This window comes from Gambusia affinis, linkage group LG18, assembly GCF_019740435.1.
Source record: "Gambusia affinis linkage group LG18, SWU_Gaff_1.0, whole genome shotgun sequence".
NCBI lineage: Eukaryota > Metazoa > Chordata > Actinopteri > Cyprinodontiformes > Poeciliidae > Gambusia > Gambusia affinis.
Genome location: NC_057885.1, coordinates 25,096,002 through 25,113,328, shown reverse-complemented (window position 1 = coordinate 25,113,328; position 17,327 = coordinate 25,096,002). Strand labels below are relative to the sequence as shown.

Below are 17,327 nucleotides of genomic sequence, written 5' to 3'. Positions count from 1 at the left end.
AGTACAGAAATAATGTTTAATAACTGATATTAATATGAGTGGAAATAAGCAGAAATGTTGCAGACTGGTGCAGAGTTAGAGCCATTTCTCTGTCAACACAGAAACAGCAAGTTAAAGATTATTGAACTTTAACCCACTTGATAAAAACTATCATATGCAGGCAGGGAAAGTTGAGTTTTTAGAGCTAAAATGGTAAATACTGTCATTTCTTTAAAATAGCACAGTAATTATATAACATGTTTACTGTCATTTCATCACGTTTATCATAATAAAATTTCATTAGTCCTGTAATAGAATTACAAAAACTTGTCATTTTACAGTAGTTCATGAAACTGCAAACTTTGCTATATTAAAAGTTTAAATGTGAATTTGCAACATAATTTACCAAACTCGCAAAATAAAATGTATTTTTCCAATTAAATAAAACAAACATATGTTTTAAAATCACTTTATTTTGTTGTCATTGTCAAACTGACAAACTGAAGCAAAAGTAAATATAATATTTGCTTATTACATAGAAGTCAAAGTATTGCAACCAAAGTGAAAAATAACATAACTGATACAATCATGATAATATGACATTGAATACAATCAATAAAATAATATTTACTAAAACCAAACTGCACAAATGTCAAAGTCATAAAAACAAAGTTTTACCTGCTTTTCATGTAAAACTTGCAGTCAAAATTCAAAATGTAGTTTTCTTCCTTCGAAGGAAGGAAGGGATCCAGTAATGTCAAATATTGAAGTTCCATATTTTTCCAAACTTGATTGGAACCCCAACAGTACATCTGAAACATTTGGGCCAGTTTAAGACGTAATGAAGAGCCAAACAAAACCAACATGGAGGAGTCTGGGTCGGTCTCAGTCCTCAACTTCTCCACAAATCAGACATGGACAGAGATGGAGGAGAACTGATTGTGTGTAAATGTGTAATTTTACCATTTTAAAAGTTCCACTGGTCCATGAAGGAGGAGAATGGAGACACACGGGTTCACTGCTGTGTTCTGCATTAGAGGGGTTTTTTATTGTACCCCTCCGGGGGTCTGTAGTGGGCTCTAGTGTCCCTTATATGACAGGAAAGAGGGAAGACATGCAGCAAATATTGTCGGGTCCAGGAATCGAACCCGCGGCAGCCGCGTCGAGGACTCAAGGCCTCCAAACGTGGGGCGCGCTGTCCCCCCACGCCACCACAGCACGAACAGTCCTGTTAGTTTCTGTCAGTTTTCCGTTTGCAGCTCTTGTTCTTCGTTCTGGGTTGAGGCCAATGAATCCCTAGAAACAGACGGGAGACGGTTTAAAATGACCCTTTTGTTTTTACATTTTCAGATCAGATGCCTGTGAAATACCAAATATGTAATGCCAAATAGGCATTACTGAAATATTTCTCATAGTTTTCACCTGTGAAAAAAAACTCCAGGTGCCAGAAGGAGCTGCTGGACCTGCTTGGGCCCTTGATGCTGTTTCCTGAAAAATAACAATGTTCAGTGACATTAGTTTTAATTTTATCTTAATACTCAGGTACACAGAGACATTTCCGTCGACAGATACATTCTGATGTCTCTATATGTTTGCAGACAGAGACTCTCTGTACCTCCACCTGTAGACCTGAGGTTGGCAGATACAGTGAGATGGAAATATCTCACTATGTCTTCCACCCATCAGTCTTTGGACAGCAGGATGGAAGTTACAGTGAGACAGACAATTGGAGTATCTGGGGCGGTGAGAGAGGTGAAGGGTCAGTCTTGTCACCCCCATAAGATGCCGCCCTGGGCGTGTTGCCCATAGCAGAATCTGCCACTGGCTGATTAATCACAATTAATCACGATGCCTAACTTTGTAAGCTTGAAATATAAATATGCACACAGCTGTGCAAACCCCTCTTGCTGCACAGCAACAATTTAAAATCCAAACAATTATTTTGATTTGGTAATCTCCTATACTCAGTAGCAACTGAGAGAAAGTTACTCCACTAATCACAAGTGGTACCAAACTTGTTCAGGAGCCAACTGATAGATAAGATCTATTTTATTAGATCTATTTTAATTTCTAGTTCTTGGATGCCCCACTCTTTTATGATACCATGAGGCCCATATCAAACATACACATTCTGAAAAAATGTTTTCTCTCAAACCAACCACGTCTGAAGATTCTTAGTTTAGTGACAACAACCCATAATAATCAATAATCTGATTGATCCGACTGTATCACTGCCTTCATGAGGGGAAATGCAAAGCAAATCTAGTTTATATTTTCCCCAACAGGTATAAAGTTTCTGTTTCTGCTGCTGAGCTGATCTGAGACTGAAGCTGTTAAACAGACCAGAGGAGAGAAGGTCAAAGGTCATCAAGTTATGAAATAAGAAAACTTGCTGATTTATAGATCCAAACAGCTCAAAGGGTTAACTCTATATAATATTTTGATGTTAACATGTCTAGATCTAGAATTATTAGACTGAGATATAAATGCAAAGAAAACTCAGTAGCTGCTGGTAGGGGCCAATCAGGGGCCTCCAGACATTCAGGGGCCTCCAGACATTCAGGGGCCTCCAGACACTCAGGGGCCTCCAGACACTCAGGGGCCTCCAGACATTCAGGGGCCTCCAGACATTCAGGGGCCTCCAGACATTCAGGGGCCTCCAGACATTCAGGGGCCTCCAGACATTCAGGGGCATCCAGACACTCAGGGGCCTCCAGACATTCAGGGGCCTCCAGACACTCAGGGGCCTCCAGACATCCAGGGCCCCTAGAAATGGTTTAATTGTAACAGACCATAGATCTAAACCTGTAGCATCATTTATAGAGAATAACAATGTTATTATATTTTATTTAATGAATTCAGCTGAGAAAAACATGACTGTCAGGTTAATTGGTCTCTCTAAAGGTGTGTGTGTGAATGGTTGTGTGTCCTGTGTGTCCTGTGACAGACTGGTGACCTGTCCAGGTGACCCCGCCTCTTGCCCAGAACGCAGCTGGAGAGGAACCAGCAACCCTCCTGACCCCATTAGGGACGAAGGGGAATAGAAAATGGATGAATGGATTAAAGCTTTCTAAAAACCTTTTAGAAAGTTTTATTCTAAAATAACAAAAACTTTCATTTAATTTCAGTTCTGATCTCACTGCTGTTCTGGACATCAGGTCAAGGTTTGTAATATTTCATTTAACATATTTTAAATATTTTTTAGATGAATTTTCTAAAAAGGAAAAGAACTGCTGGAATAACAGATGTGTTCTTCATCCCAGTTCTCCCAGTTCATCTGACTGTGAATCCCAGCAGCTCTCAGTTTTTTCAATATGAATCAGTGACTCTGATCTGTGAGGATGAAAACAGATCTGATGGATGGACTGTGAGGAGAAACACAAGCAAAGGAACCAGAGCTGACTGTAAAGGATGGGGAACAGCAGTTGGATCTTCATGTAACATAAACAATCTTGTCCCACATGACTCTGGTGTGTACTGGTGTGAGTCCAGGTCTGGATCCTCCAGCAGCAGCAGCAGCAGCAGCAGCAGCAGCAGCAGCAGCAGCAGCAGCAGCAGCAGCAGCAGCAGCAGCAGCAGCAGCATCCAGCTCTCTGTCTCTGGTAAGATCAGACTGTGGAGTTAGTGTTGCTGAAGCTGTGTGGAAATGGATGAAATGCTGTAGTTTGTCTCTGTGTTGAGGTGGATCAGTGATCCTGCAGAGTCCTGTCCTCCCTGTGATGGAGGGAGATGACGTCACTCTGAGCTGCAGAGCAAGGAATCCAACCCACAACCTCCCAGCTGCTTTCTATAAAGATGGCTCCTTCATTGGTGATGGATCATCAGGTCACATGACCCTCCTCCATGTTTCCAGCTCTGATGAAGGCCTCTATAAATGTAACTTCACAGGTCATGGAGAGTCTCCATCCAGCAGGATCTCTGTCAAAGGTCAGAGGTCATCCTCTAACAGTGAATCTCATTGATAATGTCTGAGAATCCACAATCTAGTGATATATTTAATCAAACCTCTTTATTCTAGAGAAACCTCCAACCACCTCTCCACCTTCCTCCACCACTCCACCTTCCTCCTCCTCCTCTTCCTCAGGTGAGCAGCTTCTCCTTCAGCTCTGAGTCTTGATGTTTACTGCAGACGGTTATTTAGCAGCTTCTTCTTTCTAGAGAAACCCACCAACATCTCTGACTCTACAGTCCCACCTGGTCCAGGTTCTTCCTCCGTCTCTCTCCTAGTGCTGCTTCCCAGTGCATCTCTTTGTGTTTTGGTTTTCCTGCTTTTACTGGTTGAACTGGTTGCATATTTGTACAGAAAACCAAAGGTGAGACAAACCTCTTGGTTAAATCTCTTGATTTCATTCATTGAATCTTTTCAGATCTTCCTGAAAAACTTCCTGGTAACTTTGGATTCATTTCAGGTGATGAAGGAGGAAGAGGAGAGGATGACATCACTTCCAGAAACATCAGGACGTTTCAGAGTAAACAGAAGAAAACCAAACCAGGAACAGGAAATGGTGATGATGTTCATGTGTTTTTGTTTCTGTTAGATTTTCAGATTGATCAGAAAATGTTTCCTAATGAGGATTTCCTCCATTTTAGATTCAGTTCATGTTATTTTTTATAGTCTGAAGAAACAATAATAATTAATTCAAAACTCAAATGGGGATTATTTTACAGATGTTCATGCATTTAATATATCTGTCTACATAAACAGCATCAGGTTTTATCTCCTGTCAGCAGCTAATAACCAAATAATGAATAAAAATCTATTAATGTTGACATGTTTAAACTGAGCAGAGGAACTGATCAGCTTCTGGTCTCCATCAGCCTGAAGTCTCATTTCATCACAGGAACAGAAACTATCAGTTTCTAAACTTAGGATCACAATAAATAACCAGAAACCAGAAGCAGAGAAAAGATCAGAAACCAGCCGACGTCAGCAGGAAGCTGAACTTCTGACAGGTTACCAGAAATCAAACAGAAAAAGTTGTTAAAGTTTCCTGTCTGACCCTGAACCGCCATGATGGACAGATTCAACAGATTCACCTGAAAACAATTACATTCATGTTAAACAAAAACCAACAACCAGGCAACACTAGAGATGACGACTAAATTGAGGAAGTAATTCATAAATGTGTTTTATATTATTACTGCCTTTTATTCAGTAAAAAAGTCTCATTTTTAGAGCTGCTTTAATTCTTGCTTCATTTTCTGCTCTAAACTTCTCAACTTTTCACAGTTTCTTGTTTTTGGTTCTGAAGTTTTGATTGAACAAGTTTTATAACAAATCTAATAAAGTAGAGATTAAGTTGACTTCACAGGAACACGTCATGCTGCAGGGCTCAGGGTTTTTCTGCACAGAGTCTGCATGTTCTCCTTATGCATGTGTGGGTTCTCTCTGGGTACTCCGGCTTCCTCTCAGTCCAAAAACATGTAAATTGGTCTCTCCAAATTCTCCCTAGGTGTGTGTGTGTGTGTGTGTGTGTGTGTGTGTGTGTGTGTGTGTGTGTGTGTGCGTGCGTGTGTGTGTGTGTGTGAGTGTGTTTGTTTCTAATACTTTATGGGACCATTTTCCTGACACTACGTTGTGGGGACACACTGCTCCTTATGGGGACTGAAGCCTGGTCCCCACAAGGGAAAACGCTGTTTATGGGTCAGGGGTCAGATTTAGAACTGAGGTGTGAATTGAGTTTTGGTTAGGGTTAGGATAAAGATAAGGGTAAGGTTTACACTGTAGAAATTAATAGAAGTCAATGGAAAGTCTCCGCAAAGATAGTTGAGCAAACATGTGTGTGTATGCATGTGGGGGTGTGTGTGTGCATGATTGTTTGTCCTGTCTGTCTCTGTGTTGCCCTGCGACAGACTGGCGATCTGTCCAGGGTGACCCTGCCTCTCATCTGGAACTTTAGCTGAAGAGGCACCAGCACCTACTGACCCCATTAGGGACAAGGGTTTAAGAAAATGGATGGATGTCATGCAGTGACGATGCAAACCACCAACCACTTCTGCTTCTGTTCTCAGATCAGAGCTTCTGGGACTTTGACTGGACCGCTTGGGTCTGAAAAGACTCCAAATAAGGAGAGAAAAACGGCTGGTGATAAAAATAATTCCTGTTCATGTGGTGGGCGGGTTGCAGGCGGCCAGTGAAGGTGGCCAGTGTTTACTGGTTACTGGTGGAAACGTGTCGCAGACCGCCATGTTTTCTGCTTTCACAGCCTTTTCCTTCAGGGCGGTTCTAACATGTTCAGAACCTCCAGCGCCCCCTGGTGCTGAATAGAGGTAGTGTGGTTGATTTTAGAGAGTCCAAAGTGTAATGAAATATTGATTAAGTTTGCTATTGGTCCACTTTACCTAAGAAACTAAAAGAACATACTGACTACACAACCAGGCTCCAAGAGTTGCTCCCAACATGATGAATTATTTTGTTACCTTTAAAATGATCTGCAGCTTTTGCTCCTTGGTCCTAATGATGCAACTGTTCACTAATGTTCACTAACTAATACAGTTCACTTCTAGCTGCTGATAAGGTTCCAATGCTAAAGCTTAGAAATGATCAATGCTAAACATCCATATTGTTAAAAAAGATCATATCAGTCAGATTATGGAAAATATCATCAAACTCAAAGCAATCAAAAATATTATCTTCACTAACAGGTAATTTCTCCTTTTCAGGGATCCTGAACAGAATGATTGAACTATACTATGAAAATGTTTCTCCTGAATCCTGTTGTTTCACTTGTGTGAATATTGGGCTCATCCATAAACTCTGCTATTCCCTGAAGTAACAGTTGGTGAGGCTGGCCATAAGGTTTAGTGAGTGAAGCCATCGTATCAGTAGGGGCGGGTTGAATTACTGTATGAGTCAGCAGTTAAAAGAGCTTCTTCAAATTTAAGGTGGTCACATAGCAGCTGATATTTGAACCTCTATGTTGCATCGGCCGGGAGAATATTATCAAGGGCAAGTCTTAATCCGGCAAATTGCCTGGGATTATCCTTTGTGAACTCTGGTATTGATGGCAATGGGCCCCTGTAAATCTTCTCCCTTGTAGCTATGGCCGTTGTGAGATCCAATGTTTGGTTGGGGGAGGGCATTTTGGAGTCCAACTTGTGGTTGAGATAAGGGGGTGGACTGTGGCACTCGGGGTTGAAAGTCAGGATCTCTGCTGGCTGCAGCTGCAGTTTGTTGTCGTACATGTAGCTCTTGTAAACGTTGGCTAAGCTCTTGTACAATGGCTGGTGGAGGTGGAGGGGGTGGAGCCAACTGTACTTCCTGAATATCTGGATAGTCACCCAGAAAGGAGATTGGAGGTGGTGGTACAGGCCTCTCCTCTGCTACATTCTGTGTAGACGATACATTGAGCTGCTCTTGCTGCAGGGAAGAGGGTTGCATAGTTTGACGTGTGGAGAGCCAGGTGTCATCAGCTGAAATGTATCTATCTGGCTGCTGTGCAAATTGTAAGCTAGTTGATCTCACCTTGCCAACATTACGATCCATCTGCCTCCTCATATCTTTAACCATCAGCTGAAGTCGATTATTATCCTCTTGCAGTTGCTGCACAATGGTCATGAACTCATGTGGGATGCTGGGTAACACTGGCATCTGTCCGACAGCTCCAGCAAAACCAGAAGTCTGGGTGAAGGGCGTCATCTCGGCGTATCCCTCTCTAGTCTGATGCTGTGGCAGTGTAGTGTTTGACGGCAGTGCATATCCATCATAATCAGCCATCCATCCTGGTGGTCGCACAGCCCTCCGTTCACATGCACCTGCTCGCTCAGGGTCATAATCCATAATCACTCACCTCGCTCCGGCTCGAAGGACCAATTTGTTATTATGTTGTTTACACATCTGGGGTTCGGAATAAAAATGGTGTTTTCAGAATGTGCACCGATTAGATGCCCAGATGACCCCTAGCCAATAATGAAGTCATGTGATGGTTTGACTCTTTAATCAGCAGGTTACAACTGGTTTACAGACTGGATGTGTGTGGACTGAAGTTTGTTGGTGTGTGTGTGGTTCTACAAAGAAAATGAATAAATACAAATTACAATCCACCATGAATACAGATACTCATTTACAAACATATTATAATCATCTGTATCTGTCTGTTTCATTACTATTAAAGTTAAATAAAGCAAAGGAAAGCAACTAAACATAATATGGTTTACCATTTTAGAAAAGAAATTAGCTTAGCCTAGCCTTCGCTTATTCTAAAAGAAAATCTAACAGAAAATGTTCAAAGTACTAAAATACCAACATAAAGCCACTCAAACATAAATATACTGCAACCTACCACTCAAATGGACGCACACTCGAACGAAATCACAAAACCACCCTCCAACACCACGTCCGCTGACCTGCACGGCTTCTCAAACAATGAAATGAAAAGGAAATATGACCTACAAACGGCCGTGCCACCTGGTGGCGAAGCTAGAAACTACAACATGGGTTCAGAACAAAATACTGTGAGCAACTCTTGGAGCATGGTTGTGTAGTCAGTATATTCTTTTTGTTTCTTAGGTAAAGTGGACCAATAGCAAACTTAGTCAATGTTGTTATAAGTTGGGCTGGTTGTCAGGAGATGTTAGTAAGTCTCCATGAGGGGATTTAAGAAAAAAGAACTCAGATTCACTGAATTGTTGGTTGATATGTTGCATATATTTGAATTTGTGCAACGATCATCAAAATAAAAACAGCCATCTTTTAGAGCAAGAACAAAGAATGGGGGGAAAGAGAGCAGATTGTTTATCCAGTGAATGAACAGCAGGGGGCGTCTTTCAGACTCACCAAGAGGTACAGGGCAGTTAAAGAATCACAATAAGTCATTAACATCATTAACATCTGTTCTATCTCATGACATCAATAGCTACCACCTGCTGTGATGAGAGGAGAGAAATTCATTAACATATAAACCTCCAAAACTCCAGCCCCTATTTTCATTTTCATAATCTGTCATAAAGTTTGATTGAAGGTGAACCTAATATCTCTAATTTAATTTAATTTAATCTTGACCTGTTGTCATGTTTATTCTGTATAAATATTGATAAGATGTGGAACAAAAACAGTCACATGAATGAATGAATGAATGAATGAATGAATGCTCTGTCAGATTAACACATTATATATCATAATGTCCATTTATAAGGTTAAAGTTGCTCATTGAACAAATGACAGGGATTATATTATTTTAGTTAGGAATGGTTTGTAAATGTTTATTTTGGGCTAATTATAAATTCAATATTCCTGCTATTGTTTTCTGTTGTAGCCTCAGTTTCTTTCTTTAGTTTAATCTGCTTCAGTTCCTACTAATCCTCAATCAAAAGATGTTTGTTTGGTGGGAGGTTTGGCGTATTTCTCTAGTAGCATCACTGAACCTCATGGATCTCATTGGTCACTTGTAGAAATCTGTTGATTTACCTGAATGACTTCAGTCTGACTCAACATGGCTGCAGCTCCTCAGCTTGGTTTGGTCCAAATGGATCAAGTCAGGATCAACTGATGGCGCTAAACCCGGCTTTATCTCTCATCCTGGATTTCTCAGTCCGACTTTTGTGAAACAGACCAAAATAAACTCAACATTTTCTCTGTGGTTCTTCACTGGACAAACATGAAAACATCCAGAGTCAATCCTGACAGAATCAGATTAATGTAACATTGATATCTGATGGAGGAACCCAGATTAACCAGAGATAATCCAGATTAACCAGAGATAATCCAGATTAACCAGAGAGAATCCAGATTAACTAGAGAGAATCCAGATTAACCAGAGATAATCCAGATTAACCAGAGAGAATCCAGATTAACTAGAGAGAATCCAGATTAACCAGAGAGAATCCAGATTAACCAGAGATAATCCAGATTAACTAGAGAGAATCCAGATTAACCAGAGATAATCCAGATTAACTAGAGATAATCCAGATTAACTAGAGAGAATCCAGATTAACTAGAGAGAATCCAGATTAACCAGAGAGAATCCAGATTAACCAGAGAGAATCCAGATTAACTAGAGAGAATCCAGATTAACCAGAGATAATCCAGATTAACCAGAGATAATCCAGATTAGCCAGAGATAATCCAGATTAACCAGAGAGAATCCAGATTAACCAGATAGAATCCAGATTAACCAGAGAGAATCCAGATTAACCAGAGAGAATCCAGATTAACTAGAGAGAATCCAGATTAACCAGAGAGAATCCAGATTAACCAGAGATAATCCAGATTAACCAGAGAGAATCCAGATTAACTAGAGAGAATCCAGATTAACCAGAGAGAATCCAGATTAACCAGAGAGAATCCAGATTAACCAGAGATAATCCAGATTAACCAGAGATAATCCAGATTAGCCAGAGATAATCCAGATTAACCAGAGAGAATCCAGATTAACCAGATATAATCCAGATTATCCAGAGAGAATCCAGATTAACCAGAGATAATCCAGATTAACCAGAGAGAATCCAGATTAACCAGAGAGAATCCAGATTAACTAGAGAGAATCCAGATTAACCAGAGAGAATCCAGATTAACCAGAGAGAATCCAGATTAACCAGAGATAATCCAGATTAACCAGAGATAATCCAGATTAGCCAGAGATAATCCAGATTAACCAGAGAGAATCCAGATTAACCAGATATAATCCAGATTATCCAGAGAGAATCCAGATTAACCAGAGAGAATCCAGATTATCCAGAGATAATCCAGATTAACCAGAGATAATCCAGATTAACCAGAGAGAATCCAGATTAGCCAGAGATAATCCAGATTATCTCAGGAGAACATGGAGACAGAAACATCTGATCAGATCCATAATTTCTACAATATTGATGGAATAATTACTTTTCTACTGACAGGAAGTTTTAACAATGAGTCATTTTATAGTTCAACATCTGTTACCAGCAGCAACAGTTAGCTTCAGGCTAGTCAGTTAGCATTAGCCACGCTAGCAGCAGTGGTGCTAAAGAGGCTAGCTTAGCTGCAGCTAAATGATGGAGCTTCAGTGATTTGATGTTTTCTTCTTCTGCAGCTCTGAGGCGGCGCTGCTTCACTACTGTTCTGTACGCCACCAAGACAGAAGAAGAAGAAAAACTTTGATGCTGAAACTCCTGGAGACAGAAAATGTTGTTGATGTGAAACTGGATCCACTGACAACAGGAAGAAAACATCAGTTCTATAACTCAGAGAGCTTTCTGGAATAAACTGGAAACATTAGAAAGTTGTTCATTCACAAGAATCTGATTTATGATTCTTACAATAAATTCATGCAGAAGAATAAAATCAAGTCCAGAAAAATGTTCACCTGTCCATCTGAATATGTTTGAGTTTTTCTCTGTAAGGCCTCATGAATGTATTTCATGTTTCATTCTCAGAGTTCAGTCTCATGTTTTCAGAAACTGTTTGGATTTGAAATGTCTGAATGTTAAAACCTCAGCAGCTCCTTTGTTTCTCAGCAGCTTCAGCCTGTTGAACCTGCAGCTCTGCAGCTTGTTGCTAACAAACATGATGATCCTGTTTGTCTGCAGCTAAAAACAGTAAAGAGATCAACTTTATGTTTTCAATGCTTTTATGTAGAAATGCTTAGAAATTAATCTAATAATGCAATAAACTGCAGTTCACATTAAATTCAGTGTTTGTGCATTTATAGCATTAAATCATTTCTAACTGTATATATATTTATATATATATAAAGTAATATTCATAGATTGTTTGCACTGAAATCTTTAAAGAATGAAACATGAAGATCATAAACCAGAAGAAAAACCATCTTATCAACGAGTCGGTAATAAACTAAAGACAGAAGGAGACGGAGGTCAAAGACTGTTTGGCTTCACTTCCATCTTGTTGCTCTGAAACTTTCTTTCCTTTCAGCTCCACCAACATCACCAGTAACACGTTAACAACCTCAAACCAGTAAAATCTTTACAAAGTTTAGTCTTTTAAATCACCAGCTGCTGATTGTTAATGTCTTTGGAACAATCAGTGAAACTCTCAGCTAAGATGCCTAAACTATTTTTAAAGACAAACTATTCAAATAGTTTCCCATCTTATAAAGTCCATAACAAAACAGTTGAATGTTTCCGTCTTCAGGTTCCTGAAGGAGACCCGGTTCTGTCACAGGCTGATCGTTGCTCTTGGTTTCCACTTTGACCTGAAGGACGAATCCTTTAATTTATGTTTCCAAGAGGCCAGAAGTTTCTTGGTGAGGCGTCATCAACTATGAGCACCACGTCACCAACATGCACGTTTCTCCATCCGTCCGTCTGTCTGTCTGTCTGTCTGTCTGTCTGTCTGTCTGTCTGTCTGTCTGTCTGTCTGTCTGCGGTTCAGCAGTGGAAACTTATTTACAGCAAGTGAAGAAAATGAAACCAAAACCTCAGAATAAATTTGTTCAAACTGCAGAAAATCCCTCAGTGTGTGAAACCAAAGCATCACCTTCAGGTTGTTTTCTGTTATTTTGTCTAAAAATATCTTTGAAATAAAATAACTCAAATGATCCAAAAGTTTGTCAGCTTTTTTTTATCATCTTTATTTATAAAAGTTTAAGGTTATTCTCATAATTTTCAGTTTATTCTGAAAAGCTAAAGAAACAGAAACCCAGATGATCTCCTGGTGGTGAATAAGTTAGTTTCTCAGGTTGTGGAAAACGTGACTCTGGAGGTTTACGGCTCGCTGAAGGCAAGAGAAGAATCTAACTTCTGCAGCAGAACTCACTTTTTCTCTGTTTCCTTCAGCAGATTTTCTCAGTGAGGAGGAAATGATGTGGCTCTGAAACAGATTCAGGATCAAGTTTACATATTTTACTTTAATAAAACAGGTTTTGCATCAACATGCAGTAAATCAGTTCCTTCACCTGTTTCTGTTTTCTCTGATTATCGGTCTGCAGCTGATGTTTTCTGTTCTGACAGCTGAATAAATCACAGCTGGATTGAAAATCAAAATGCAGAATATTAATCACCACAGTCAGAATAAATCAGCATGATGTTCATGAACCTGAAGAGGAAGATTCATCAGAAAACAGCAGCTTTGTTCCCTTTTTCACACTTCAGATCTTTGAAATAAAAATAACTCAAATGATCCAGAGGTTTTTCAGCTTTTTTAAATAATCTTTATTTATAAAATCAAAGTTTAAAGTTATTCTCATAATTTTAACTTTATTCTGAAAAGCAATAGAAACAAAAACCCAGATGATCTCCTGGTTCAGTTTAAACTGATTATATGTCACTGATTGAAGCTGAAAGGTTTTGCTGTAACTCACATGTTGATGATTTCTGTCTGATTCACATAAAACCCATAAATTGATTATCAATCATTGATATCTGACCAGTCCCAGTGGATCTGGACTCCAGTTCTCCCAGTGACTCTGCTTGGATCAGACTGAAGGATTTCACTGGTTCCGGTCCAGTTGGTTCCTCTGAGCTCCAGCTGCAGCTTTAAGAGTCCTTCATGTTTTCACCATCAACCATCATGAGTTAAAGACATCATGTCTGATCAATAATCAATCAATAATTCTGCTGCTTCATGGGATTGAAATAAACAAAGTATTATCTATATTTTATTTAATGTGTTTAATTCTTCCACAAACAGCCAGATAATAATCAAAAAGCTCAGAAATAAAACAGAAAACTATCGTAGCGTCACGGTGTGCGCCCTGCTGGCTGACTCTGGTACTGCAGGTGGAAACATTCTCAGTTTCTCATAAAGAATCTCACTTTTTTTCCACAGTTTTAATAGAGATGGAAGCAAATGACAGCAAGGAAAAATATCACTCTTGTGTAAAATAAACAACAAAAGAATGTCAGAATGCTAAGTAGAACAGAGTAGCTTTAAGCTTTATATATTTAAAAAACGTATTAAATTCAGGAACATTACTTTTATCTACATCATGCAACATTTGATCAGTTGTCAAATTACAAGGATGATAATCATATGCTCATGTTAAACATGAGTTAAAACATTCAGATGTTCATGTGTGAAAATGATTCACAAACCTGGACGTATGAGTTTAAATGACCATTTCTAACTTAACTATGAAAACAGCAGTTATAATGTAATTTTGGTTTAGGGTTAGTGCTTCAATGATGTTTTTGATAATTTATTTTATGTCTGAAGGAATGTGGATTGATTTAATGAAGGAAAACAGTTTAAGAATTAGTTGTTCCCCCATGGGTTTGAATAAATTTACAATGAGGAGAGAAATTAATAAAATGTAACAAAAACGGAAGGAAAACTGAATATGCAAGTGGGATCAGTGCTTACACTATGACTGGAGCTTTTTATTCTTAAAAGTTTAAAATATTTGTCATGAATTGCAGAGTGAGGTGGTGAGAAAGACACTGAGGATCCAGGTTGAAATGAAGAAATGATTTTAATAAAGAAGTCGGCAACAAAGTCCAAAATCCAGCCAGGAATGAACAGAAAGCTAAAGATCATCTACTGGGAGAAACTGGGAGATACTGTTGGGTTCTGCAGGGGAGTGGTTTTCTTCTCCTTCACAGGGTGGCAGGTTGATGGGATCCAGCTGCTATTCATCACCACCAATCTGCAAGGTCCTTAAAGAGGAGCGGCTTCCCTGAATCAGATGCCAGATGGTTCCGCTTCTATTGTGGTACTCTCAGCTGTCAGTGCTGAATACCTCGTGTACTCTTTGTCCTGACTCATTTTCATCTCTTCCTTCCTCTCCAGTGAATCCACGCGGAACTCGCTCAGAACCAGACTCACCTGAGGAATCTGATTGTAGCTGCTCTGTTGGGCCTTGCGCCTGGGTGCGTCACACCCACCACTCAGCTGCTGCCTGTCCGCCCTGAATTACCTGCTGGAACTCTCCTATCTGGAAACCACCACACCCACAGTTGGAACCCCCCTGTATCCTCCTCAGCTGACCTCAACCCGCAGACTGTAAGTCACCATCAGGTTTCCCCCAACATTCCCTTCATTTCTTCCCTCTTAACCGCTCGCCCCTTTGCAGTTCCTCCGTTGATCCGGTCCCCCTCCCTGCTGTCGCAGATCGACGCCCCGCCACTCTCTCCTGCACTTTCTACTGTTGAATAAATCCGTTAAAACTGTTTGGGTGTCCGTAGTTGTTGCTTGCCTTAGAGTCCTAGAAACATCGCATTATGACAGAACCATCTGGCCAATCGGACTCTGCAGCACAACTACGGACCGCTCTGTCTGAACAGGGCGTCCTCCTGGGCCGACACGACGCCGCAATCAATGGCGTGCTGCATCAGCAGAACTCCATACTCCAGCACTTACACCAAATGACAAATCAGATTCAGATTTTGCAGGACAGGATTTCCCCCGCTAACCCAGCTCCGGCTCCTGTTCCAGCCCCTGCGCCTGCTCCTACTTCGGCTTCCTCCGCTCCTCCGCTGCCTCGTGACGTCATCATGCCCGTTCCCGAACAATACTCAGGTGAGCTGGGGAAAAGCAAGGGTTTTCTACTGCAATGTTCTCTAGCCTTTCGCCGCTCTCCCCGCTCATTTCCGGATGACGCCAGCAAGATTTCTTTTATTGTAGGACTGTTAAAGGATCGAGCACTTAGATGGGCGGAGACCATAGTGGACGAAGAGAACATCAGCTCTTTACTCTTTGATGATTTCATAGAACTCTTCAAACAGACTTTTTGTCCCAAACTTGGGGAAGAAGTTGCCTCTAAAAGAATTTGGGATTTAAGGCAGGGAAATAAGTCTGTGGCCGATTTTGCCGTTGAGTTTCGTACTCTGGGTACAGCGGCAGGTTGGAATGAACCAGCTCTTAAAGGAGCCTTCCAACATGCTCTGAATGAAAAATTAAAAGATGAGCTGGCTTGCCGAGACGAACCTGACTCCCTGGACGAATTAATTAACCTGGCCATCAAGATTGATAATCGACTTAGAACTAGATCCCGATCCTCAAATTCCCAGTCATCTCAGTTCTCCATTAGAAGGGGTTCTCCCAGCCCAGACACATCCAGTCCTTCTATCCAGAATGTACCCGAGCCTATGCAGTTAGGCCGAGCCCGGCTAACCCCAGAGGAACGGCAGCGCCGTTTAGCCTCTGGCTGTTGTCTTTACTGTGGCTCTCCTCAACATTTTATCTCAGCATGTCCTATTCGCCCAAACACCCTGGCCCGCCAGTAAGTATGGGGGTTCTGGCGGGCGAATCTAAAGAGAATAATTACCTCCGGCTAAATCTTCCTGCTATTCTCACCATTCAGCAGCATTCCTATTCCTTCCAAGCCTTGGTAGACTCCGGTTCAGAGCAGAATCTCATCCACCCTGTTTTAGTTGAGAAATATCAGATCCAGGTCCAGGCCTTACCTTCTCCCCTGCGGGTGGCTGCCTTAGATGGCAGTCCCATGGCCAACATTACCCATCAAACCTACCCAGTTTCCCTCCACGTCTCGGGCAACCACCAGGAGCTCATTCAATGTTTTGTGTTTCCTACCAAGGATGCCCCTCTGGTTCTTGGGTTCCCCTGGCTCCGCAAGCACAACCCCCACATTAACTGGGCTGATGCTCGCATCGACTCATGGAGTCCTTACTGTCTAAACCAATGCCTGCAATCTGCTAAACCGGCCCTGCCCTCTGAGCAATCCCAGCCTATTGGTGAACCTGATCTCACAAATATTCCCACTGAATACCATGATCTCCATCGGGTTTTCAGTAAAGATCTCGCCCAATCTCTCCCTCCACATCGTCCCTATGACTGCTGTATCGACCTCCTTCCAGGAGCCCCACTTCCTTCCAGCCGGTTATTTAACATCTCGAAACAAGAAAGGGAAACACTGGAGCAGTATATTAATGACTCACTTAAGGCTGGTCTCATTCGTCATTCATCTTCCCCCCTGGGCGCGGGATTCTTCTTCGTATCTAAGAAGGATAACTCTCTCCGGCCGTGTATTGATTATAGAGGTCTTAATCAAATCACCGTAAAAAACAAATATTCTCTCCCTTTATTGTCCTCAGTTTTTGAACCTGTTCACCAAGCCTCCATCTTCTCCAAGCTCGATCTGCGTAACGCCTATCATCTCATTCGCATTCGAGAGGGCGATGAATGGAAGACTGCATTCAAGACCCATTTTGGTCATTTTGAGTATCTGGTTATGCCCTTTGGCCTCTGCAATGCCCCCGCCACCTTTCAGAATTTGGTTAATGATGTCCTTCGGGACTATCTCAATGTGTTTGTTTTTGTCTATCTTGACGACATTCTTATCTTCTCCAACAGCATGGATGAGCACCGCCGGCATGTCAGATTGGTCCTCCAAAGGTTGCTGGAAAACCGGCTCTTTGTCAAGGCTGAGAAGTGTCAGTTTCATGTAACATCCATTACCTTTCTTGGCTTTGTGTTTGAGGGCGGGCAGGTGAAGACGGACCCGGCTAAGATC

The 17,327-nt window shown here is 41.2% G+C and overlaps 1 protein-coding gene across 1 annotated transcript in view; it reads left to right on the top strand.

Annotated features, from left to right (window-relative positions):
• The window catches only part of LOC122820832 (putative protein TPRXL), an 18,363-nt gene extending 6,779 nt beyond the window's left edge, over window positions 1-11,584 (top strand). The window contains exons 3-9 of the mRNA XM_044098461.1: window positions 3,108-3,143; window positions 3,243-3,581; window positions 3,661-3,906; window positions 3,998-4,063; window positions 4,138-4,292; window positions 4,389-4,484; window positions 10,989-11,584. Of these exons, the coding sequence (XP_043954396.1) occupies window positions 3,108-3,143; window positions 3,243-3,581; window positions 3,661-3,906; window positions 3,998-4,063; window positions 4,138-4,292; window positions 4,389-4,484; window positions 10,989-10,994 (944 nt within the window). The 3' untranslated portion in view covers window positions 10,995-11,584. The remainder of the gene's footprint in view (window positions 1-3,107; window positions 3,144-3,242; window positions 3,582-3,660; window positions 3,907-3,997; window positions 4,064-4,137; window positions 4,293-4,388; window positions 4,485-10,988) is intronic.
• The last annotated feature ends 5,743 nt before the right edge of the window (window positions 11,585-17,327 follow it).